Source organism: Engystomops pustulosus, chromosome 2 (genome assembly GCF_040894005.1).
Source record: "Engystomops pustulosus chromosome 2, aEngPut4.maternal, whole genome shotgun sequence".
NCBI lineage: Eukaryota > Metazoa > Chordata > Amphibia > Anura > Leptodactylidae > Engystomops > Engystomops pustulosus.
In genome coordinates, this window is record NC_092412.1 from 239,907,503 (window position 1) to 239,934,673 (window position 27,171).

General features: G+C 41.1%; 1 protein-coding gene across 3 annotated transcripts in view; it reads left to right on the forward strand.

The window, feature by feature from the left end:
- The window catches only part of CHODL (chondrolectin), a 69,563-nt gene extending 43,926 nt beyond the window's left edge, over positions 1–25,637 (forward strand). Inside the window, exons 2-8 of one of the 3 annotated variants that reach the window (XM_072138582.1) lie at positions 10,679–10,991; positions 15,050–15,207; positions 18,749–18,796; positions 21,178–21,261; positions 21,608–21,710; positions 22,364–22,496; positions 25,039–25,637. In XM_072138582.1, coding sequence (XP_071994683.1) covers positions 10,679–10,991; positions 15,050–15,207; positions 18,749–18,796; positions 21,178–21,261; positions 21,608–21,710; positions 22,364–22,457 — 800 coding nt within the window. In that variant the 3' untranslated portion in view covers positions 22,458–22,496; positions 25,039–25,637. The remainder of the gene's footprint in view (positions 1–10,678; positions 10,992–15,049; positions 15,208–18,748; positions 18,797–21,177; positions 21,262–21,607; positions 21,711–22,363; positions 22,497–25,038) is intronic. The other 2 variants (XM_072138584.1, XM_072138583.1) reach the window with 2 other exon arrangements.
- The last annotated feature ends 1,534 nt before the right edge of the window (positions 25,638–27,171 follow it).

Genomic DNA, 27,171 nt, shown 5'->3' on the forward strand with positions numbered 1-27,171 from the left:
CAGTAGTGATGTAATGATGGGTCAGTGTTATCTGTATACTGGTCATTGTACAGGGGAGGGGGAGGAGATAAGCTGTGACATCATCTATTGTCAGTAGTGATGTAATGATGGGTCAGTGTTTTCTATATAGAGGTCATTGTACAGGGAGGGGGAGGAGATAAGCTGTGACATCTTCTATTGTCAGTAGTGATGTAATGATGGGTCAGTGTTATCTATATAGTGGTCATTGTACACGGAGGGAGAGGAGATAAGCTGTGACATCATCTATTGTCAGTAGTTATGTAATAATGGGTCAGTGTTATCTATATAGAGGTCATTGTACAGGGAGGGGGGAGGAGATAAGCTGTGACATCATCTATTGTCAGTAGTGATGTAATGATGGGTCAGTGTTATCTACATAGAGCTCATTGTACAGGGAGGGGGAGGAGATAATCTGTGACATCATCTATTGTCAGTAGTGATGAAATGATGGGTCAGTGTTATCTATATAGAAGTCATTGTACAGGGAAGGGGAGGGGATAAGCTGTGATATCATCTATTGTCAGTAGTGATGTATTGATGGGTCAGTGTTATCTATATAGAGGTCATTGTACAGTGAGGGGGAGGAGATAAGCTGTGACATCATTTATTGTCAGTAGTGATATAATGATGGGTCAGTGTTATCTATATAGAGGTCAATGTACAGGGATGGGGAGGAGATAAGCTGTGACATCATCTATTGTCAGTAGTGATGTAATGATGGGTCAGTGTTATCTATATAGAGATCATTGTACAGGGAGGGGGAGGAGATAAGCTGTGACATCATCTATTGTCAGTATTGATGTAATGATGGGTCAGTTTTATCTATATAAATGCCATTGCCCTTTCCTCTGCTCCCTCAGTATTTTCCCCTCCCTCTGCGTGATATAATCTCACTATAGCAGCGGAAGTTCCTGCAAACAGGGGGAGGGTAGAGTGCTGCTTGCACAATGTAACAGCTTGTAAATCTGCAGCAAGGAGGGGCTCTGGTAACACCCCCAGGAGCCCTTCATACTTATTAGCATAATCTGAAAAAGAGGCCATGGATAACAAATACAAGACAATTACCACAATCACAGTGCCTGCATCCATGAGAAGGTGTCCCTGGTTTATCATAATGGATTTTGATGGCAAATTTCCTCTAAGGTCTAGTAGATGTAGAGTCGGCACATATAAGGTATTATATAATAGAATTATCAGTGTGTCAGTACTGCCATGAATTAGATTTCCATAAGGTTCTGTATTATTGTAATTGATTTGCATAACGTTAGACGGATTCCATTGTTTTCCCTTCTAATTTTTTCATCTATTCCTCTCTAGACCACATAGTGGTTTGGGGAACTTCCAGAAGCCAAATCATTTATATGTGATAAGACTCTGGAGATCTCTTCTCGGTTTATTGGTTAAAGTAATTCTGACAGTAAAGACATTTTATGCCCGAAGGAACGATGGTCTTTAAGCTGAAAAAAGTTTTAATATTTCATCTCCGCAATTTTCATAATCGAGGTTTATGTCAATGAGACGAGAAAAAATTGTTGAATAGACCTGTACAAGGTGTGGTGTCCACTTCATGAAAAATACATTGGGGGTCATTTATCTTATCCCTGATTGTTTTGGCTAGTTTTTTCCTGACTTTTTTCCATCTGCTTCTTTGGAAATTCATCAATCTCATTTTTCCCTTGGGTTAAATAAGTATTTTTTTTAGATCTTTTTTTGAGACATTTGTTACAAATGTCTCAAAAATGTCGCACAAATGTCTCAAGTCACTTCATTCCATTTTCTACGTTTTCCTTAAGTATGGTTTTCATCTGGAGTTTTTTTCCGCCAAAAAAATGTTTCAAATATTGGACAATTTGAAATGATAAATGACATTCGTGACAATTAGAGCATCTGGAAGAGACGATAACTGTGTCTTATTGACGAAAAACAAATGTTCGCCGGACATTTCAAAATGTCCTTAAAAAAGGTGCAAAAACTGCAATGTGCCAAAAACTGTCTCAAAAAAGGCAGAAAAAACAGGAAGAAAAATAAAAATAAATGACCTCCCCATTGAATATAAAGCCTGGGTGACATCACAATATAAAGATGTCAGATTTCCTGTCGCATTGTGTTGTGTTTTCTCAGAGCTGGCAAAACTTTACAAGGTTTTTAGACTGTGATGACCCCTCCTTCACCAATGAGTAGAATAGTAGACCACAAATCTTCCATGCTTGCCCTGTGATGTTGATTGGTTGAACCGTACCAGAAATTCAAAAGTAGTATTTGGTGTGCAAAACCTGTGATCCATTGTCTTCCATGGGAGTTTGAATATGGCTCAAAATCAATGCCGGAAATGGGCATCATGTGGCGGCCATTGTGGATTTGTGGCTTCCCTTTCTGCTGATCAAATCGGAACCCCCCCCATCACACATTGTAGGTAATAATACGTGAGCTATCTTATACATGTGAATTTGATCACCTTTCTTTAGGATAGGTCATATACAGTGATATAGACCAGACCGATTCAGGATTGGCCAAATCTGGAAAAAAATGTTTGCTTTGGATACCAAAACGTGAACACAATCACACCACTAATATCGACTTTTTTAGGCAAATTAAATATATTTACTCCTAAATTTACGACTTTTCCACTCGCCTGGCAAAGTAATCAGCACAATAGTTCTTCAGAGTCATAACTGATATATCTTTAAAATCCAGAAGCAAACGTATAAAAAAGTCAGAAAATTGTGCCACAAATTGTGGTTAAGAAGTCACAAATAAACTCCATTCTTGACCGGACGTAGGAAAATTTTAGAGGAAAACAAGAAAAGACGCTCACAAATGACTAAAGATAATTGACCTCCAAGGACCTTCTTGAGTTGCACCAGAAATCTCAGGATTGTATACCATTCTCCTTACGTAGAGGAATGTCTGTAGTGATAAGTGATCTATTATGGAAGATGTCAGGGGCAGCATCGGGCAGTGATGAGAGTTAATAGTGATATGGAGCAGTCTGTGTCTCGGCTATTAGTCTGGCATTTTACCAATGAACCTAATCATGATCCATCACTGTAGGATTTTTATGGCGCAGACGTTAATAATTATGATGCACCTACTGGTGGTGGGGGAGGATAATTAAAGTTTATGCTCTGTCAAAGGGACTGCGGAAGATGACCACTACCCCTTTTATTCAATTAACAGTGATGGTCCAATTTAAGAATTATCACGGTTGTCTATGGTTGTACTTTTTACATTTTTATTGCCTTGATTGTTTTTTTCCAGGTTTTTTTACATTTACATTTTTCACTCCCCTCATTCCAAAGGCCAAATCTTTTTTCATTTTCCAATTTGCTGTATGAGGGCTTGTTATCTGCAGGACAAATGTCTTAGTTTTTATTTTCTAGTGGCACCGTTCATTATTTTGTGCCACGCCCTGAGAAGCTGGGAAAAAGTTCCAATGTGTAACACATAAAACCTACAAAAACATAGAAGTATAGGTCTAATAGATTTAGTAACTATACTCGAGTATAAGCCTAGTTTTTCAGAACAAAAAAATGTGCTGAAACCCCAAACTCGACTTATACTCGAGTAAAAAAATATAGGTTTTTACCAGGTTTTTGTGGTAAAATTAGGGGTCTCGGCTTATACTTGGGTCGGCTTATACTTGAGTATATACAGTAAATATAAATCTTATAATTCTTTTTTTTTAGATTACTCAAAAATGTCTCCTCCCAACATCAAGACATGGTCCAGACACCTTGAAAGCTTTAAGTTGCCATAAAATTTTCTATTACTTCACGTAATTGAAGCGTTACTGAACATATAACATTCTTTTAGATCTATACTGCAGATGATAATAATAACCTGTAATATATTTTATTATGGACGTGTCCCTGTTTCCTACTCTTCCTTCTGCTTATAGACCATAGAAATGTACAAAGATACAAATAGGAAGTTATGCTATGCACCTTTCTTGAATACATTGGGGTGTGGAATAGGGTGGGCCAGGGCTGGGATGCCATTGCCAGCCAAATCTCCTCAAACTGGCGCAGGTTACAGCTGAAATCTACACCAGTCTGGAAACATACTGGTAGGTTGATTAGATTGTGAGCCCCACTGGGGACAGGGACTGATGTGACAAGCTCTGTGCAGCGCTGCGTAATCTGTGTGCACTATATAAATAACAGGAATTATTATTATTACCCAAACCAAACCTTAACAGGTCCACTCATCCCTACTTCTTAGCAATACATACATCAGGTATGCTATCTAATGCTGAATGGTGTCACATAGATTGTACATCACATTTACATAGTTTAGGTGACTTTTATTGGGACCAAATTAATACTAATACAGTATTTTGAAATTAAAATTTCAGTCAAAACAGTTAAATAATGCAGAGGATTTCACCTTTTAGTACCATGGTGGTAAGAGCTTTCGCACACAAACATAAGGAGTCCGTGGATACATCACGGCACCTATAGACCTCAATTGCAACCGGTCATGGTGCAGTGAACATTTGCGGTCTCACTGCTCTGTGTCTAAGCAGCTCAGCTTTTAATGGAGAGGTGAGAAGTGCTCTCCCCTCTTCTCTCCTGCACCTGGATGTATGCTCACCCCATGCTACCGCTGTAAGGCTGTATAGGCTGTATGATCTAAGTGCAGCTGGAAACACAAAGTCACTCCCAATTATGTCAGTAGATCTCCCTAATGTCTACAGTCAGGGTGGATTATAGGGAAGAACCCAGGGGCATACGCCCCGGGGCCCTCACCACTTTACTCATGGGGGGGCCCCTACCAGCAGTGTTCAACAGTCAGCTCACAGCAGTATCTGGGAGTGATGCGCAGTGGCAGTTTGTCTGCCTCATGCGCCTGTGACTGTTAGCTAGCTCTTAGCTGACCCACCCAGCTGTACTCAATCGCATTCTGCATGCAACATATTTTCAGGAGATGTGCTGCATTAAGAGTGCCATGTGACTACTCCCATTGGTACCTAGTACTGGTTGGCTTAACTGATTGCCAGCCAAGTGCTTGCCAATAAGTGTTAAGTTTATTTCCTCACAGAGCACTTAGGCTGATCTGTGATAGAAGGAGAGAGAACTCGCAGGTAACTGTTGCGCATGGGACTGGCATAGTGTCTTCACCTACCTTACTCCGGTGTGTCTACAGTTGTCCGGTGGTCAGTAAGAGGCTATGTAGTAAAGCTTACAAAAATAAAACAAAAAAATTGGAATTGCCGTAAATATTATGCCCTGCTAAATAAAACTTAAATATCTTGTTTTAAACAGCAAACTCCAAAATGTTCTGGTTTGATTTTTCTTATTCCAACACAAATATTGGGGCACATTTACTTACCCGTCCCGTTGACGCAGCCAATCTGGAATGTCCAACGAGGATTTTGAGCTGCCGCAATTCACTAAGATTGTGCATCCAATTTCCTGCATGTGTTGCTTCCCTGCTGAGGTCCCCTGGAGTTCACCTTCTTCTTCCCGGTGCATGTGAGTGCTGATCTTGCGACACAATTTCATTTTTAAATTCCCTGGTTTGTCCGAATCAGTTGGGTCCACGCCCCCCGATTTGTGACGCATGCCCGCCGATGCGCCACAATCCGATCGCGTGCGCCAAATACTAGGGGCAAGTCAGCGCAAAACAAAAAATTTTTAGAAAACCCGACGGAAATGCGTCCGACAGACCCTTAGTAAATGTGCCCCATTATTTTGCAATTTCATAATACATTGGGGGTCATTTACTAAGTGCCCGATTCGCGTTTTCCCGACGTGTTACCCGAATATTTCCAATTTGCGCCGATTGTACCTGAATTGCCCCGGGATTTTGGCGCACGCGAACGGATTGTGGCGCATCGGCGCCGGCATGCACGCGACGGAAATCGGGGGGCGAACGAAAACCCGACGTATTCGGAAAAACTGCTGCATTTAAAAACCGAAAATGTGTCGCTTGGGACGCGCTTATCTTCACCTGGTCCAGCTTGGTGTATTCCGGAGCGTTCCGATGCTTTTCAGCGCAGCAGCGCCACCTGGTGGACGGCGGAGGAACTACCTTCATAAATCCCGTCCGGACCCGAATCCTGTTCAGAGAACGCGCCTCTGGATCGCGAATGGGCCGGGTAAGTAAATCTGCCCCATTATTGGGTCAATTGAATCATTCACCCAATTATGAATCATTGGGTCAATTGATATTGAAAATACAACTCATCCAAACAAAACAAGCCCTCTTATAGCTTTTATAAAGGAAAATGAAAAAGAGAGGGTTCTTAGTAAACAGAGAAAAATAAATAAAGGTATAATCATTTACTCCTTTATATATTGTCTTCTTATTTTTGTATAAATGTTTTACTTTTCTGATGCTTCCAGTAACTGTATCAATGTAACATATGATTACAACAGCACAATCAAATCTCATATATATTATTATTTTGCATTATTCTTCGTAATGTCAGAGCCCACATACATCTTACTTCTCAGTGTGTGTAGCAAATTTTGAAAAATGTAAAAACCTCCTGTTGATAACATTAATATTCCCTAAATCCGTATCAAATAATTTACTAAGGTTCAACCTGAGATAATAAAGGAGGGCATGCGGGTTCCAATTCATAATACAGCATAGTAAAACAGCAGCCGCTAATTTATGGATATATTACTATCAACATGTCTAAGCAACAGGTAGTGATCGGGGTTTCACATGTAAGAAAGAAATTTAAAGTTAAACAAAAAAATGAGGACAAGGCAAAACACACAGATGACACTAATGTTACTAAGGATAAGAAGCAAACTACAGCACAACCTTCTCTACAATAAATTCTGCTGTAAAAACCTTGCACATCATTTCTTATAGACTCCTTTAAGGGAGCTTAAAGGGAACCTACCACCCCGATTCTACCTATAAAGGTAGAAGGGGTGGTAGGTGGATGAATGGGACGTGAGGATAGCCCTTTTTTGGGCTAATCCTCACGTCCCGGGTGTGTTTTAGAAAACTTTATTGCAGAAATATGTAAATTTTTTATGCGGCTACTGGGGCATGGAGGAGCCGGACATGAGGCTACTAGTCGCGGCTGCTCCACGCCCCAGTAGCCACGTTTCTCTGCCTACCATTTAATCTTCGGCGCGCAGCTACGAGGAGTCCAAGTCCGAGTCCGAGTCCCCCGGCATCTGCGGCCTTCCGTGCATGCGCAGTAGCTCCGGCCCCGGAGCCGCGGCCGCGCAGCCGAAGGCCTGCGTTCTGCGCATTGCGCAGAACGCAGGGGACCAGGAGGAGGATTATTAAATGGTAGGCGGAGTAACGTGGCTAATGGGGGGTGGAGTAGCCGCGACTAGTAGCCTCATGTCCGGCTACTCCACGCCCCAGTAGCCGCATAAAAAATTTACATATTCCTGCAATAAAGTTTTCTAAAAGACACCCGGAACGTGAGGATTAGCCCAAAAAAGGGTTCTCCTCACTTCCCATTCATCCACCTACCACCCCTTCTACCTTTATAGGTAGAATCGGGGTGGTAGGTTCCCTTTAAAATATAGGTAAGGCTTAAAGGAAATCTGCCATTTATTTTTATGCATTATGATATGAACCAAAGATACCTTGAAAAAGCTGTAGCTGCTACATTGATGCAAAAAACATATCTTGTTTAATCCCTGACCCAAGTGGTTTTGTTCAAAAACAATTATAAAATTTAGGACCTTGGGAAATCTGGGTACAGACTGGTTGTCCTACATAAACACATTGCACACGGAGCTTCCTGAACTGTCCAGACAGGACTAATCAAGCTGAACTGGATGACTCATACACAGTTGCTGGGGGTGGTGTAGAGATTAATTACTTCTGCCTGCCAGGGACAACACGGTGATGATGTATTCTCGGCTTATGCAGGGCAGAACAAGGCTGCAGTTGTGCATAATTAGGGTGAAGAGAGTGCCGGGCAGCCACAGGAGTGACAGAGCCTTATTATCATAATTTTATAACCGTTTTTTCAGCAAAACTTAGTTCAGGGATTAAACAAGATATGTTTCTTCATCAGTGTATCTACAGCATTCTGAAGGTATGTTTGGTTCATAATGCAAATGCAAGATTTCCTTTAAGATGCGTCTTTAGAAATTTATGCAATCAAAAAAAATTTCAATATTTATGGGATAAATTGGCAAGCAAATAGGTAGTGAACGAAAAGTATATCAGATGTTTTATCCAGCATCAGTCACTGTGAAATCTGGTGTATTGCAGAACTGTCTTGTCTATTAGGAATTACAGCATTTTTTCCCCTTGTACAACTTAAGAGGGTCTTCTGAGTATTCTCTTAAAAGCAGATTAAAGTTTGAATATCACTTCCCCATGCACTAGCATACTATTTAGCCTATAATGAGAACAAAAAAAACTGTTTACATGATCCCTACAGGCACAGTTTATTTCCTGCAATGTTTTTTTACATGCAGAAACTACAGTTTTCATTAAGCCTTGCACAGGAGGCTGTGTGTAATGAGCTCCGCCTTCCACCTGCCTCTAAGCTCTTGCATTTTAGCCCAATCACTAAAGAAACTTCCACCGGCAACCATGAGTATAGTACAACACTTCCCAACCCATATCACATGGTTTTGCAGATAGTTTTCCAGCTTGTCCTCCCTCACTTTCAGCACAGTATCACTACAGCACTCCACTCCTGTCTCTTTTCAATTTATAATTTCCAGACTATTTCAATTCCTATATTTTCCCCTTCCCTTACAAAAGAGAGTGAAGAAAAGAATTATAACCAAATAGACGCACACTATGAATAAACACAAGATGGAGAGAACAAATGTTTTATTGAACAATGGAAAGAAACACTGCAGGGATTTAAAAACAAACAATTAAAAACTTAGAAAACACAAATGACACAATGGGCAAGACCGTAAGGCACCAACCTTCTCCCACCAACTTTCTGCCTCCCCTACTGCGTCAAGAGCTGACAGGTCATGTGCTTAAGCCCACCCTGATTGCTCTGTCCCTACCATCACAGGGGATGTACACTATCTGTCATTTAAGAGCCAGCACTCACATGAATGACCAAAATCAGAGCCATGAGACATCACATGACCAACTAGAAAAGCAGGAGTCTTAACAGAAATGACAGATAAGACTCAATCAATTTTTTCCTATTTAATCACCAATTTACAGGGATAACAGAGTTATTCGGAAAGAAGGACAACAACAATCTTGGCTACGTGAACATGGGAATAGCTTTTGGCTTTGAGTTGGCCACACAAACTACGGCTCTCAGACCCCATAGACCTCTATTTGCACAGGCACAGTGCGTTGGGCACAGCGCTTCTCCCCACATCGCAACCATGCCAGACAGCAATACCACAAATTAGAGAGCCGGTCATATTCTTGCTCTGATTTATGGCATGGCCGCTTCTTTTTTATGTGTTTTCCTTTTGTGCACGACTGTGTGCACGTAGCCTTGGCTTCATGGGCACAAATGTAGTTTTTGTCTTTCTGATCCATCAATTCAACATATAGCGCAAGAACACATTTATTTCTATGGACTCGCCCACACGGCTGAGGTTTCCATGACTCCGTGTAGAAACAAACTGCCCAAGTTACAAAACTCAGAGCTATCTCTACTCTTGCCCTTTTTTGTGGCTTGGACTGTCTTCACAATTCGATGACACTTGGGCTACGAAAGCAAATTTTATATTAATTTCTTGCCATGTTGAGGGCATATTTCTATAAGATCGGTACTCCTGGACCAGACATGGCCATGTGAACTAAAATTCATAGTGAGTTAGGATGAAGGATTTTCCCTAATGGATTGAGGGCTACTCTGCTGACCTCACATAAGGCCATGACGTGGCGACAGTAGTGTTCCTGGCACTCCACAGCTCACTGCATCATAACTCACTATCATGTAATGAGCTTCTTGCACATAGTCACGGTTGGTTTTGGAAATGCAGTCAGAACATGAACCCAGTTTCTTGGGTTGCAATTCGTAATTTAAAGCAAATTATTTTAAGACATTTGAAAAAAGGCATAAAAATGTTTGAAAGAATAACACACAATATACAGATCTTACCTGGACTTGTCATTTTGAATGGATTTAGCTGTGGCTGTGCCGTCTCATGAAAGCTCATGAATGTTATTGTATGCCAATTGTTCAGGGTTATTCATGTGTAGTCTCTTGGAAGTAGGAATCAATATTAGTCAGGATCTTACGGCATTGTGTCTAGCGGAGAAAATCAACATTATTAACTAGAGAATGAGCATGGAACCCGAAGGATGTTTTGTTTTCCAAGTTTCTAGAATTTGTCATAGACAAGGATGGTGAGCCATAGCCATAGTCTCTGCTTGTTTATTGGGTCTACCCAAAACCATGACCAGTAATTGGGCGTTGGTGCCTCCCTGCACCAAAGTGTAGACTCTTAGTAAGACAGACAAAAAAATAACACAAAGACCAATCTTGGTCACAACAAGATAACAAGTAAAGTACAAAATCGAATAAACAGGAGAATAGTTGAGAGCGTAAACCAATATGGAAAAAAACAGAATAATGATCTATGTCCTATGAATTCATCTTCTCATTTTCTGTATTGTGCAGCTGATAAAGTATGTCCATGTGGTTTTCGGGTTATCTATCCATACTATCTACAATAAACATTACTCTACTCTAAATCATTTAATTCCAAATGTTTCAATTTTATTACAGGTCGGAAGGTGTGCTATGCAGATTATAAGCATCCATGCTACAAAATCGCTTTTTTTCAAGACTTAACAGCACGGGTTGGTTACCATCAGGCTCGTCAGGTCTGTGATGGAGAAGGAGGCCATCTTCTGAGCATTGAAAGTGAAGCAGAACAAAAACTCATCGAAAGAATGCTACAAAATCTCACCAATTCAGGTTCCGGAAAATCTGATGGGGATTTCTGGATAGGACTCGCAAGGAACCGAGATTCCATGGCTTCATCTGCTGCTTGTCCAGACCTCTACAGATGGGATGATGGGAGCACCTCCAAATTCAGGTATTTAGTGTAAAAAACATCTGTTGTGTTAATATGATGCCCTTTGTAAAGACTTTATAATAAAGTTAGAGATTCACTCTTCTAGTGCCCAAAGAGGCTTTAAGGGGCTTTTTCTAAAAATGACATATCGGTTTACTATATGAAGACATATAGGACATACAGGCAGTCCCCGGGTTACGTATAAGATAGGTTCTGTAGGTTTGTTCTTAAGTTTAATTTGTATGTAAGTTGGAACTGTATATTTTATAATTGTAGCTCCAGACAAATTTTTTTGGTCTCTGTGAATTGAATTTTAAAAATGTTGGATTCTCATAAGAACCAGGATTAACAATAAAGCTTCATTACAGACACCTCTGATAACTGTTATAGCTGATTATTGTAGTATAAGGCTAAAGTACAGTAAATTACCAACATCCAGAGGTCCGTTTCTAACTAGGGGCTGTCTGTAAGTCGGGTGTTCTTAAAGGAAACCTACCACTTGTAGTGGCAGGTTTTTGATGGAAATACTGGGCACCAGCTCAGGCTGAGCTGGTGCCGGAGCTTATTTTCGTTAGTGTTTTAAACCGAGGTATCGCGGTTTTAAACACTTTTTAAACTTTATAGCCGGCGCAGGCGGGTACGCGCTCGGCGCTTACCATGCGCGCGACCGTGCACACGGCTACATAGGAAGTGAAGGAGAGCCGCGCGCATGGTAAGCGCCGAGCGCGTACCTGCCTGCGCCGGCTATACAGTTTAAAAAGTGTTTTAAACCGCGATACCGCGGTTTAAAACACTAACGAAAATAAGCTCCGGCACCAGCTCAGCCTGAGCTGGTGCCCGGTATTTCCATCAGAAACCTGCCACTTCAAGTGGTAGGTTTCCTTTAAGTCGGGGATCGTCTGTACTATATATGTCTTTTTTTAGAAATGTTCTTTTTTAGAAAATCAAGCCCCAATGATACATAGCATTGCTTCCTGTATGATCAAATGTACAGAAGGAAGGTAAAATGAACTATGGTGTTTCTGTAACTCCCAAAAAACAAAACAGGAATTACAGAAACTGAGTATCTCTCTATTCTTAAATAACATTAACTGCCATCAAAAGTTATGGTAACAGTGAAGCCCAGTTTTTAGGAATTTTTTTAACAAAACAAATGCGGACTGTCAATAGGGATGGGGAGCCATGGGAATCAGCATCAGGGCTTCATTCTGAATACAGGCGGTCCTTAAGGACACCCAACTTACAGATGACCCCTAGTTAAAGATGGACCTCTCTGCCCCCTGTGACCTCTGGTGAAGTGTCTGGATGTTACTATACTCCCAGACTGCAATAATCAGCTGTAAGGAGTCTGTAATGAAGCTTTATTGATAATCCTTGGTCCCATTACAGCAAAAAAATTTGAAACTCTGATTTTCACAGGGGCAAAAAAAATTATTTTGTCTGGAGCTACAATTATAAATATACAGTTTCCACTTACATACAAATTCAACTTAAGAACAAACCTATGGAACCTATCTTTTACGTAACCTGGGGACTCCCTATATAGGTGCAAAGGTAGGACCTGTAAATATCTGATATTTATGGAATATTCCTTGGCTAAGCCATAAATGTTTTTCCTGGAAAAAACGTAAAAAATAAGCTCTGTTGCTATTGGAAGCGCTGAGAGAAAACAGCAGGCCCATGATTATGAGTCCAGTGGATAAGTCCAGTTTATCAGTTAGGAGTGTAATCCCGCTCTCTTCCTCCGCTGTCTTCTATCATGCTGATGATTGACAATCTAATGTACATACAATGCAGCAGTATTGTATGTAAAAGATGGAAAAAATACTCCACTCATGAATACACCAGACTCATAATAATGAGTTTTGTATCTCTATAGAGTAGTATTGTGGCAACTAAGATTAGAACAGATCTGTAGTTGTAATGTAAGGGCGCAACAATCGGATGACAGATCCACTTTAATTAGGCCAATTAACATACTCATTACAACATAATAACTTAATTCATTTTATTATTATATTTTCCTTACAAATTATTATAACTGAGGTGAAAGGAGATAAATGCGGCTCATTTACAACACTCGGGTTATTTTTAGATTAACTTTACAAAAATGTATTTTTAATTTACTATCAATGATTCTCTGTATTGAGGTTACGGCTCATGTAATCGCTCTGTTTCTCATAATTGAAAAAACTCCTATTAAATTTCAGCTATAAATGATGTTAATGGGGTTTGATTAGAAAAACATGGCTGCTTTCTGCCAGAAATAGCCCCACTGATATCCAAACTGGTCTGCAGCTCATTCATTGCAGTGGAGCGGCAATACCAGACACAGCCAATAGACAAGGGTAGAGCTGTTTCTGGAGGGAATGGACCCCTCCCCAATGGACATTTCCAATCCATTCAACACTATTGGAGAATTGCTTATCTATTTAATGCACTTTGTTCAATGTCTAAGAGACAGTGCCAGAGATACCTGAGCGCTGTGCTCTGCAATTTCCGATGCTCTGATAGTGTTAAAAAGAGCGGCAGGATACATGCTTTTTATCAATGGGGTCCGTTCTCGTGATTAGTGGGGGTTCAGCAGTAAGACTTCCACTGATTAGATTATTATTCCCCAGTATTTTTGTCATAAAGCTTACCAAACTCACCCTCCTTTGTGTTTTACACGTGAGTGTAGTGTATAATTACCACATCCGATGCCGTCGGAGAAATCAGAGTTTCCAATAAACCAGCACTTCATTCAAATCTCTCAATCTTTATTGTTCCATAAATTTAGTTGTAAAGAGCAAACATGAACAGCAGCAACGCGTTTCAAGTGCAACGCAATCTTTGTCTTGGCTGAGCCAAGGCTTTAAACAATTGCTGGTACAACGTTAGTACAACCTCTCTCATTATAAATGAAATTACTTTCTAAAATATACATGTAAGGATAGATGAGAGGTTCCCTTTAAAGAAATATTCCCACAAAGACAGATTCTTAAATATACTCAGGATAACAAAATAACACATTCTCTAAAAATCTGACTATGATAGGGAAGTGCAGATTCTTCTCACGAATAGCTTCTTCTGTCTGCACACTGCACTGTACTCTGCATTCAGCCCATCCCCCTGCATTAACAGACCAGCTCAGACACAGTCACTTCCTGCCAGCAAGCACAGACTTACTCTACAAGCTAGAGATAAGATAAGGTCTTTATGGAGGGGAGGGAGGCCCTGTGTGTATGTTATAGTGTGTGTTGTAGCTGAGATGTAGCAGAGCTGGAGTATGTCCTTGTGTGTTATATCCATTTCATGGGTCTCTTATCTCTGATCTGTCTAATCTCTTTGTCAGATACTAGTAGAAGGTTCAAAAGCTAAATAAAAGTGTAGATAAACCCTTTACCCTGATAATCTAAGCACATTGTCAGAACACAGCATCTCATAGCACAGAGGAATCATGAAGTGTCTGCTTAGAGAGTCCCCACCCACACACTGTGAGTGATAGGAGCTAAAACAGCAAGTAAAATTGTAAAGTGGTTAAAAATTATCTTTATTGTGTAAACATCACTATGGGATTATAATTTGAGAACTTTCTTTCATGAGAAAAACCCTTTAAGTACATAAAGCTGAATGTACAAAGCTGAATTTGTAAGAGTGTCAACTATTACTAGTGTCCATGACAACATCGGCAAACTTTTTCACATCCTAAATCAGGAGCCTCTCATTTTCTTGGCTCATTATAGAACCCGATGTCATCAGTTCTGTGCCTTTAAATGAAATCCAGCGTCGGGTAGCAAGGTGCCGGACAGAGGGCTGCAGTGCAGTCCCGTCCGCCGTGCAGGAGCTCTGTGCCCGCCGGTGGGGAATGGGAGCATGGTGCGGCCTCATCTTCGAACAGGAGGCGCGCCGCCTGAGGCGAGATGCTCAAATCCCTTCATGGCAGGTGCGCCCCTGACCCTATGATCTGTACAGCGCTGCAGAATATGTTGGAGCTATAGCAATAAAGCTGTATTACTATTATATTTGTATCATTACACTTGTACTAATGTATAATGTAATTGTACTATTATCAATATTATTATTATGCACATTGGCAGGAACTGGTACGCGGATGAGCCATCGTGTGGCAGTGAGGCGTGTGTAGTCATGTATCACCAGCCAACAGCAAACCCCGGCATCGGGGGCCCATATCTTTACCAGTGGAATGACGACCGGTGTAATATGAAGCACAATTTTATATGTAAATACCCCCCTGGTAAGTGAATTACATCCTACATTAATTGCAATCTGCTACAAGATTAAACTGCCCTATGAAAGGGCAAAAATGCATTTGCTTTGATGCAGATCCTTGTGTATTTTTTACATGATTATGTTATACTGTATATTTATACATATTTTTCTATTTTAGATGTTTTGTGGTGTTATGTAAATGAAGCGTATTCTGCATATGCATGGCACAGGCGCATGGCTAAAAATCTGTGATATATTTTATATTATCTATTATATTTTATATTATATATTATATCGCACTAATACACATCAGCCATTTACAACACAACTAGTCACATGGGGTGATTTTATTTTGTAGTCTTGGATTGTCATTATATAGTGATGTCTTACCATATATTGGGCAATTGTGTGTAGCCCCAGGTAATCCAGATGTTCTGGAATGTAAATGAATCTATTCTTACCCGATCAATACCAGATCTGTGTGTATCCAACACCTGGGGCCGCAGGCACTTAGCTTCTTGAAACAGTCATATGGGGTCATTTACTTACCCGTCACTGGAGTTCACTGAAAGTGCATTGTCCGACAATAATGCACTAAGATTGTGCGCACGATATCAAGCATTTGTCGCTTCCCCGCTCAGGACCGACAAAGTTCTCCATCTTTTTGCGTTGCATCTAAGTGCATTGTCTTGCAACACAATTTTAAAGCTAAAGTTAGATCTGACCCCAATTTGTGTCGCATTGAAGCCTTCGAAGCTGCGCCAAAAAAGGGTTGCGCGTGACACAATCGCAATGCAACCGCTACTTAACTAACAAGCCTTTTTAACTGGCACAGTCCGACTAAAGTGCGACTCAAAGACCTTAGTAAATGTGCCCCCATATCTCAGAAAATATTCCTTTATAATGTTTAACTTAGTAATTTTCGAATAATAATATTCAGATAAATATTTGTAATTAATACACACAAAAACTTTTAACTCCAATGATAGTGTTTTAAGCCTTCGAGGGAGTGTCTGGACATTGAATATATTATGACCCCTATAACCACCAGTCAATGCTACAAAATAATCATGTTCAGCCCCGTTCACACAAGTAATCTGTGGTTCCAGGCACAGCTACAGCCATGTATATGGGACGGTGTCTGCATACGCCTATATGGGAATGATCAAAAATACTTTTCATATTTGGAATCTCAGGGGTGGGATGGTGGAGGGGTCAGAGCATCTTGAGGGTGACATCCTTAATATGGAATTAACCCCAGAGTTTGGAGTGTTTGAAGAAACACTGAATATTGTCTTCTCTAAAAGCATTTACCTTATATACTCGAGTATAAGCCTAGTTTTTCAGCACAAAAAAATGTGCTGAAAACCCACACTCGGCTTATACTCGAGTAAAAAAAAATATAGGTTTTACCTGGTTTTTGTGGTAAAATTAGGGGCCTCGGCTTATACTTGGGTCGGCTTATACTTGGGTCGGCTTATATTTGAGTATATACGGTATGTTTTTTTTACTTACTATTTCTGTAATGTTATAATCAACATTTTCTTAACATCTCCATATTTGTCATATTATGTAAAAGTTTACTAACAAGTATTCAAACAGGGGAGTAACTACAGCGGCAGTATCAGGGGGCCCCGTCATCCGACTTGATACTCTAAAGAATGGAGGAGGTGCACCATTATATACATATTGGGGGTCATTTACTAAGGGCCCTAATCGCTATTTTTCGTCGGGTGTCCCGAATATTACCGATTTGCACCGCTTTTCCTCCGAATTGCCCTGGGTTTTTGGCGGACACAATCAGATTGTGGCGTATCGGCGCGTGGGGATCGGGCACGTGGCTGTTGGAAAACTCGACTGATTCGGAAAAAAACACGGTATTTAAAAAAAAATGTGTCGCTTGACACGTGCTTACCTGCACCCAGGATTGGATGGTGGTGAACTCCGCTGGAACTCGGCGCAGCAGTGACGCCTGGTGAATCGCTGGAAGACCCGAATCCTCGACAGAGAACGCTCCGCTGGATCACGTCAGGACCGGGTAAGTCAATGTGCCCCTTTATGCAGGATATTGTACAGAATAATATGTATATAACAGATCACAACTTCCACAGTACACAGCATGAATCAGGAGCTCAGATAGGAAGGGCTGGGTAGATGGAGGGGACAGCAGAACAACTGGACTAGTGATCTTTCATCTCTAATTCCTGTTGTTTACTTTCTCCATGTGTTCAGCAGCTACTGGGACAGATGTGTGTAAGTGTATACATGTATATATCAGTGATCAAATGTGTGCGCATGAGTGTATAAATGTGTTTGAGTGTATAAATGTATGAGTATACTGATATGTATATTTTCTGAGGGGGTAGGGGGGCCCCATTCAGAAGTCCTGTGTGATCTATGAATGTTGTATGTGTGTAATATGTGCATATAATGGGTGTGCGCTATGGGGCAGATTTATAAAGCTCTCTGAAAGTCATAATGGGGGTCATTTACTAAGGGCCCGAATTGCATTGTTTACGGCCGGTTACCCGAATTTTTCAGTTTTGCAGCGATTTTCCCTGAATTGCCCCGGGTTTTTGGCGCACGTGTTCGGATTGTGGCGCATCGCCGCCGGCGTGCACGAGACGGAAATTGGGGGCGTGGCCGAACGAAAACCCGATGGGTTCGGAAAAACCGCCGCATTTTAACAAAAAAAAAAGTGTCGCTGGACACGCACTTACCTGCACCCAGCAATGGATCGTGAACTCCGGCGGACCTAATAAATCTGCCTCTATATGTGTGTGTAATGTGTGTGTTGTATGTGTGTGCATGTAGTGTGTGTGTGTGTAATGTGTAATCTATGTGCTGTGTATGTGTGTGTAATATGTGTGCTGTATATGTGTGTGTAATGTGTGTGCAGTATATGTGTGTGTAATGTGTGTGCAATATGTGTGTGTAATGTGTGCAATATGTGTATGTAATGTGTGTGCTGTATATGTGTGTAATATGAGTGTGATTAATGTTTGTATGTATGTATGTTATATAGCAGTAATTAATATTTTTTCAGTATAATTATACTATGAATGTGTGTGACGTATGTACATTACAGACGTATATGTGTTACCGTATATTTTATTGGAAAGAACAAAACTGGTTGAAAGAATTGTCCATATCCAGATTGTGACCTGTGATTGGCTGCAGTGATCACATACTTAGTTCTTGGTACATGTCTATATATGGGTCAGTTGTGGACAAGTATTTTCTACATTTGCAGAAAAAATTAATCAACTTCAAACTGAAGTGTTTACTTTAAAATTTTTGAAAAGTTTGCAACTAAAATATAATTTTTTTTTTCTTTTTCTTTTTGTTTTTAACAAAAACTTGACTGTACTGGGGCTGGATCTATATAGAGTAGTAGGACCCCAATGCCTGCGGCCTTGAGCTGGGCCCCTGCATGGGGAGCTGTCTCGGCATGTTCACGTAATCTGGTTTATTTGGCATGGCACCGCCAGTGTATGAGATGAGTGCTTGTTACACGCCGCTAACACAGTCCTACACCTCTTGGGCGATTTTCTTTTCTTTAACAGAAAATATCCTAGAGAAAGAATTAGGAGACAGAGCAGAGCCAGATTATGGTAAGGACCGAGAAGCCTTCCAGTTATACAGCAAGTATCCAGTCATTCACCGGGTGGAGGGATAACTCAATTATTATGGACATATTTATGGCCGAATATAAAGATGGAGAAGTAATCTCATAGAGGATAATAATTGTGCATGGTTTTCAAATGTTCCCCTCTGGTTTCCTGTAATTTCATTTCCAGACTTGATGTAATGTGACAATGAATCCAGACTTTCTTTACAGTGTGTTTATATGGGGAAGCTCGAGAGAGAGCGGAAATGTAAAATAATATATGCAGATGGACAAAAACATTGGATAAGTAGACGTGTAATAAAGTTGTCCACAGAATATGCTCCCGGCGGACCTATGATAACTTGTCTGATATGTTTTTTCTTATCCTTCCTTATGATATGTTACATAAATCAGGTGTCCCCAACCTTTTTGTATTCGGGGACTGGCTCCACCCAAAAAGCTGTGTGGCCAGCAAATACCCCATATCTAATCCCAACACATATAAAGTGTCATTTCTTGCAGCCCCCTTTTCTGTAGCCCCTCTTTATATCCCTTGCCCAGCATCCCATAGTAATGTCCCCTGCCCTCTTAAAAATAAAAAACTGTATACTTACCCCCAAGCTCCTCTTTTAACTGAGGCTTCCCGGAAGACAGCCAGAAGCACTTCAATGCGCGCTCCCTGTGGGAACATACTATGACATAATCGGGCGCGTCATAGTGTGTTCCCATGGACAGTACACATAGAAGTGCCTCTGGCCGTCTGCCAGGAAGCTGCAGGTAGAAGAGAATAATTGAAGGTAAGTATACAGTTTTTCTTTTGAAGTTCTTTCGTCTGCAACCCGGTTTTGAGCCACGGTCCGTTGGTTGGAGACCACTGACCAAATGAATAGTGTGAGAGACCATGCATGAAATAACAGAGAAGTTTAAAAAAAAATCAATATGGCACACCCCTCTTAAAATAGATGTTGACTAGGGATGAGCACCACTAATCGAGTTCAGGGTTTCAGCCAAACCTTGAAAAAAGCTGAGGTTCAGGAACCCCTAACACAAACCAAACTCAGTCAGACCACTAACACTGATCACAGGAGTCTCAGCGGGGCTGAGCCCAAATGCTGCACCTTCTAGGCACCTTCTAAACATTGCAGTTCAGACCCGCTCATTTCTAATGTTGACATCTTCTCAGCCCAATTGGAAGTGCCCGGCTTCACGCAACAGTTTAGACCAGTCACTGGCTTTAGAGTTCACAAGGGGTAGAATGGTGACACTAATTAACGTCACTCCGCTAGGTCTTGTGACCACTGGTCTTATAATCCTAGGCCCCACTTGTATATTAGGAGCATGAAGCGAATGAGGAATGTGGAGCCAAGGCAGTTTTCTATTTCTGTATTTTCCATCGGGACACTGGTTCCTGTTTCAAGTTTACTTTGAAAGCTTTGTGCAGTGTGATGCAACGCAACAAAATCCATGTCAAGTTATTGGGGTTTTAGAACTTCTTCAGAGTGAGCTGTTGAATTCTTTCTTGCTAGTAAAACAGACAGAGTCGATGAGTGGTAAAATTACAGAGAAGTCTCTTTAGAGGGATGGAAGGAGCAGGACCTTAGTCACGGCAGCTAGGTCTCTTACCAGCAGCTTTGGGTAAACTGAAAACTATACAAGAAGATGAACATTGCTAAAAAACTTATGTTAACTTCTTGAATGGTGAGGTTGCCTTTTAATTCCATGGCAAGGGGAAAACATCTTATCGAAATTTATGTGACAGGCACCAGCTTGACACTTGACATTGGTCTTTTTGACACACCGTCATTTATATGTTAAAGCCTTCTCCACCCAAGAACCATTTGGTAGGCCAGTTTGTTTTTTTCTTAAACTTTTTAGGTTTGGACTCTTCCAGATTCAACATAGACTTATCTTCTTGAAATGGTTTTTAAGGGAACTTTTGGTCCCTATTATAATTTTGTTACGTATTACCTACCCTAAGCATATGTCCTCATCATCAGATTGGTGAAGGCTCAACAACTGGATCCTAGGCACTTCTTTCCCTCAACTATGCAATGAAAGGAGCTGATCCCCAAACAATGTTGAGTTTCCTGGTACCAGCTCCATCCTCTGGTGCCTGGAGCTTCCAAAAACAGCTGATCAGTTTGGTATTCAGCTATTGGACCCCCTTCTAATCTGATACTGAGTTGCTATCCTGATGCTTGGCCATCAGTCTAAAAATGTCTCCAAGTGGGAAAACCCTATAACTACACTAGTTTGTCCTAATCTTTTACTTTGGGCTATGCTCACAATTGAGATAACTCCTTCTCGTAAAATGAATCATTCTTTTTGATATGTCCAATTTTTGATATACAACTATTAATCCTATATTGTGTTTCCTGCCCCCAGACCCGCAGTCTCCGGTGACGACGCATAGAACTTTGGCTACCGGCCGACCGGAGGACTCGTCTCATGTAACCGTGGCTGAAACAGGTGATTTGTTTCCATTAACTCGAAACAGCTCAGCTAAAATTCATTTGTGTGGGCGAAATGCTTACTTCATTTTCCAATAAGAGCAGCAGCGTGCAGTAAATATCCCCATAATATAGCTGTCAGGCTGAAGAAAACCCGCAGCGTGTGCTGGATCTCCGAGCAGTAATTAAGGCTGCGATCACGGCTGATCATTTATTAATTATCAATACCTTTAAGGGCTGGAAGAAATAGTATTCTATCGCTGTTTAAGCACTAAACGATATAAACTGTGGCCTGGAACAATTGACTGGGATGGCAGATTGTTAATATTTCTCTGTTTTGTTCCTCCCTCCTCTTCATCTTCTAGGAATTATGCCAAACCTCATCTATGTTATTATCCCCACCATCCCACTGCTGCTCCTCATACTGGTGGCTTTCGGGACCTGCTGTTTCCAAATGCTACATAAAAGGTACAAAGTGTTGCTTTACAAATATGGCTTGTACTGTGGAACTAAATTCCCCGTCCTGAAACCACAAGAGAGAAGGTCTGGGGGCTTGTTATTTAGAAATCTATGTATTCAGGATTATAGTATAATTACGGATTAATTTGACTATAAATCCACAATGCAATGAAACATTGGACCAAATGTATCACTTGTTTTTTTCAGTTGTTTTTGCGCCTATCCATATTGTAGCACTGTTTTTGTGCCAGTTTTGCGACTAAACACCAAACTAGCCACGCAGCAAAAATAACCATGTTACCCTCATTTATCCTACCAATCCAGATGTATTGCTGCGCCTAATAATCATTCAACATTAGCATCTTTTCAGTCAGGTGCAAAAACAGGCGCTAAATACTCCAGCCCGAAAGTGGCGTAAACTGAGAAGCAACATAGTGGTGCTCATTTACTAAGGGTCCGAGGGCTGAGCAAACGTAGAATATTCCGACGATTACCAATTACCAGGGTATTGTGGCGCACGCAATCTGATTTTGGCGCAATCACGCTGGCTTTCATGTGACACAAATCAGGGGGCATGCCGTTGGACGATCCAACGGATTCGGACTGAGCACAGGATTTAACATTTAAATTGTGTGGTAAGACAATGCACTTACATGCACCAGGAAGAAGATGGTGAACTCCGGCGGACCTGATCGGGGAAGTGACACAAACAGGAAATCGGCGCACGATTTTAGTGAATCGCACTGCAGTCCATGATCGTCGGACAATGTACAGCAGGGATCGTGACAGGACCGGGTAAGTAAATGTGTCCCAATGTTTTAAATGTCCCCCACTGAGCTCTTGTGCAGAGCAGCTTACCCCGGCAGCAGACCGCAGCAGACACTACAGACACTACAGACACTAGTACAGACACTACCTCCAGCCTCTGTTTACAGTTCATAATCTTCTATTTACAAAACAATCTGCAAAAGCCTCAGCTCAGAGCAGGAGAGAAGAGAAGTTTGTAGGATTTTGCAGATAGTACAGAGGAGTGTCCCACGTGTAGCAGGATAGTATAGAAGTGAGTGGGAGCTGCAGATAGTACAGAGAAGTGTCCCGTGTAGCACGATAGAAGAGAAGTGAGTGTGAGCTGCAGACAGTACAGAGAAGTGCCCCATGTAGCAGGATAGAAGAGAAGTGAGTGGGAGCTGCAGACAGTACAGAGAAGTGTCCCCCATGTAGCAGGATGACCCCACTGGTGTCTGAGGAGGATACTGGCCAGAGTTACAGGGTGCAGCAGGAGATCAGCACTGGGGGACCCCCTCCAGGAGAAGCCCCTGCTGAGGAGGTCACTGGGTGCAGGATGTCACACACCTGGGCTCTGCTGTGGGGGTCATTCCTGGGGTGCAGGAGAGAAGCAGAGAGGAGCTTGTAAGAGGATCACACGTAATGACCCGATCTAACATTGCACCTATATTGCGCCTAAAGTAAAGTGATAAATAAGATGCAGGAACTCAACTCATCAAAGATGGTTGTAACTAGCGATAATTTTAGTGCAACAATGCACCAGAATATAGGCGCAACAACGAGACTTGAGTGCAGAACAGTGATACATCTGACCTATTGTTTTAGGATGATGACAATGGGTTGGAAAAAGTAACACGTCTATCTATCTCATATCTAAATATCTATCTATCTATCTATCATCTATCTATCTACAAAAGGAAAATCTTCAACAGCACAAATAGATGTAAGAAAATGGTAGGTGCAGGCTATTCAGGGCCAGGCGACAGGTCCTCCAAATGTAAGAAAAAAAAATGTCAGCACTCCTGGAAGGTAAAGCGATCAGGTGGATTTATGTCATGTTAGCAGCAACGTTTTGGCTCTAGTGTTGAGCCTTTCTCTATCTATCTATATATCTATGAAGAGGCAGTATTCCGGAATGTAGTGAAGCAAATGGTGATCTTAATGATTCCGTGATGCGACCTTTGAGTGTATTAGCACCTTTTTCAATTGACCAACACATTGCATAATGGAATAAAAGGATGACTCTTTGCTTTGCTTCATTGCGGAGTAATGCCTCTTCCTGGGATGTATACTGTCTAGCCCAGCCAGAGGCTATACGCACAAGCACCCAATCCTACTGTGCCACTCTAGATTTTCCTTTTTTCTGTCTATCATATATCTATATTTCCCTCTTTCAATGTTCATGGTCTTCTTCATCCTCACCTCCTTCAGCATTACTTGTCATGTGACCAGGGTCATGTCATCTAAGGTCCTTTACCCAGTAACATTTGCAAAGTCTACTCCATGTATACATCTGATCACATGAAATACCAGCATGTCTTCTGGGGATGGGGAGGAGTAGGAGTTTATTAAGGCATGCGGTAATTTAATGTGATCAGATACATCTATGAAGTAGCTTTTGCAAATGTTATTGGGTAAAAGAAAGGACCTTATATGACATCACCCTGGTCACATGACATGAAGTGCTCTCTCAACATTCCAGCAAGGCACCATGTAAAACATGTGACAAAGCTTTTTCTACCCCTAATAATAAAGTAAACAGAGCCGTATCTGTCTGTAGTTGAATAGTGAATATAAATACTAGATCCATACAGCAGCATGTCCTAGCAGTGAGACCTGTCAATCAGAAACAAGGAGACAGGGCAATGCAAGCACAACTTCATATGCCGGACCCCATTAATATCATTAGACTCACCTCAGTTGAGTTAGATATAAGTTTACAAAGTTATTTTTTAGCATTGCTTTCATGGAAAGGAACCATTTAGGGATAAGGACATTTTTTTATGTTTTATGAAGTATTGGATAAAGTATTATAAAGGTTTATCAATAAAACGTTATAACAGACATCCTACGGGTGATCGTTGCAGCCTGGGACCAAAGTAAAGCATCCAGAGAGCTTTACCAAAGGGTCACAGAGGCCCAGAGGTCCGTCTGTAACTAGGGGTCGTCTGTAAGTTGGGGACCACCTGTATAGAATCTATCAATCCGTTTGTCTTCTCATTTGTTTATTATTTATTTATCTGTATACTCACATATTTATATATATAACAGTATATGTAAATGTCTATCAATCAATCATCTTCCAAATATCTGTCTTGCCTATCGCTATCTAACTATCATCATCAAGTCATTAATCTCTTATCTATCTCGGTGTACAGTGAAATCTTTTGTTCTGTTGTTACAAGTTTTCTGCAATAATCCGACATTCATAGATCCACACAAACAGAAGCAGAATAGGGATATTCATTGCTTTGTCTCCGCTCCTCCTCCCCTCGCTCACAATCATCCCTATAATACGTTATCTCCTTATGTTATTTTGCTGACTTTTTAGTAAAGAACGTTCAAAGACCAGCCCAACTCAATCTACCCTGTGGATTTCCAAAGCCCCGAGGAGCGATATTACTATGGAAGTTTAACAAAACAATGACTCATATCACCACAATGCCAGAAACACGGATCACAATGTATTTTCCGGATCACCAAACTTTAAAGCATCAGCTTGGAATGACTTGCTATCTCCTCGGCATCAGTATTCTGTTCAGCGAGAAGAACTAACGGCTCCCCCTTGAGGCACATTTTAAGAACACTTTTGTAATACTCATGTTTGATTCATAAGTAAAGCGGAATCCGAGTCTTGCTACATTTAGGATAAAGAAGCCTTATGCTTATTTTGCCGGTTGAAAATCTTCAATTACCATACAGCCGAAGAAACGGACTATCCCTCTTTCAATTTATACGGAGAAATCTTCTGTATGTTTGACACTGTTTGCAATGAGAATGGTTGACTTTATTATCATGTTCCTTCTGTATTGTACTTTTTGATGAACATTAAAGTCTATTGCTATGAATGTGGATTGTAAAAAGAAATAACCGTAATTTATCTTTGCATAAAATTTGATAGAAAAGATGTGTGTGCATGTCAATCTGTCTCCCTTTGTAACATCATATTGTAGAATCAGGATACATATATATATATATATATATATATATATATATATGGGAAAATCAGTGTATTTGGGTAAATAATTGGCTTAGTGATAGAAACAGAGGGTCGTCCTTAATGGCACATTCTCAGATTGGGTTGACTTTAACAATGGAGTGTCACAGGGGTCAGTATTCCGCTCCATTCTTTTTAATATTTTTATTAATGGCCAAAGTCAAGTTTCAATATTTGCAGATGATACAAAGCTCTGTAAATTAATTTGTGGAAGCTTGAGGAGTTGGCGGAGAAATAGTTGATGAGGTTTAATGTAGATAAATGCAAAGTTATGCACTTGGGTCATGGAAACAATATTGTTTCTAAATATTGTTTCTATTGTTTCTAAATTATGTTCTAAATAGTCAATTGCTTGGTAAAACTGCAGCCATAAAGGACTTGGAGGGGTATTGGAGGATGGTAAACTTAATTTTAGTGACCAGAGCAAGGCAGCTGCTGCAAAAGTAAATACAATTATGGGATGTATCAAGAGAGGAATAGATTCTCATGATAAGGACATAGTTTTCTCATTGTACAAATCACTGGTCAGGCCACACATCGAATATTGTGGACAGTTTTGGGCACCAGTGTATAAAAAGGACATAGTAGAACTGGAACGGGTGCAGAGGAGAGCAACCAGGATTATTAGTGGAATGGGGGGATTAGAATACACTGACAGATTACAAAATTTGGGGTTATTCAGTTTAGAAAAAAGACAACTGAGGGGAGACCTCATTACAATGTACAAATACCTGAACGAGAAGTGCAAGGTTCTCTCCAAAGACCTAGGCCTCTGACCAGGACAAGGGGGCATCCTCTAAGCCTAGAGGAGAGGCGATTCTACCATCACCATAGACAGGGGTATCCTCTACACCTAAAGGAGAGGAGGTTCTACTATCACCATAGACCGGAGGCATCCTCTACGCCTAGAGGAGAGGAGGTTCTACCATCACCATAGACAGGGGGCATCCTCTACACCTAGCGGAGAGGAGGTTCCACCATCACCATAGACAGGGGGCATCCTCTACACCTAGAGAAGAGGAGGTTCCACTATCACTATAGACAGGGCACACCTGTCTACACATAGAGCAGAGGCGGTTCTATCATCACCATAGACAGGGGCATGCTCTACACCTAGAGGAGAGGAGGTTCTACCATCACTGTAGACAAGGGGCATCCTCTACACCTAGAGGAGAGGCAGTTCTACCATCACCATAGACAGGGGGCATCCTCTACACCTAGAGGAGAGGAGGTTCCACCATCACCATAGACAGGGACATCCTCTACAACTAGAGTAGAGTAGGTTCTACCATCACCATAGACAGGGACATCCTCTACAACTAGAGGGGAGGAGGTTCTACCATCACCATAGACAGGGGGCATCCTCTACACCTAGAGGAGAGGAGGTTCCACCATCACCATAGACAGGGGGCATCCTCTACACCTAGAGGAAAGGAGGTTCTACCATCACCATAGACAGGGACATCC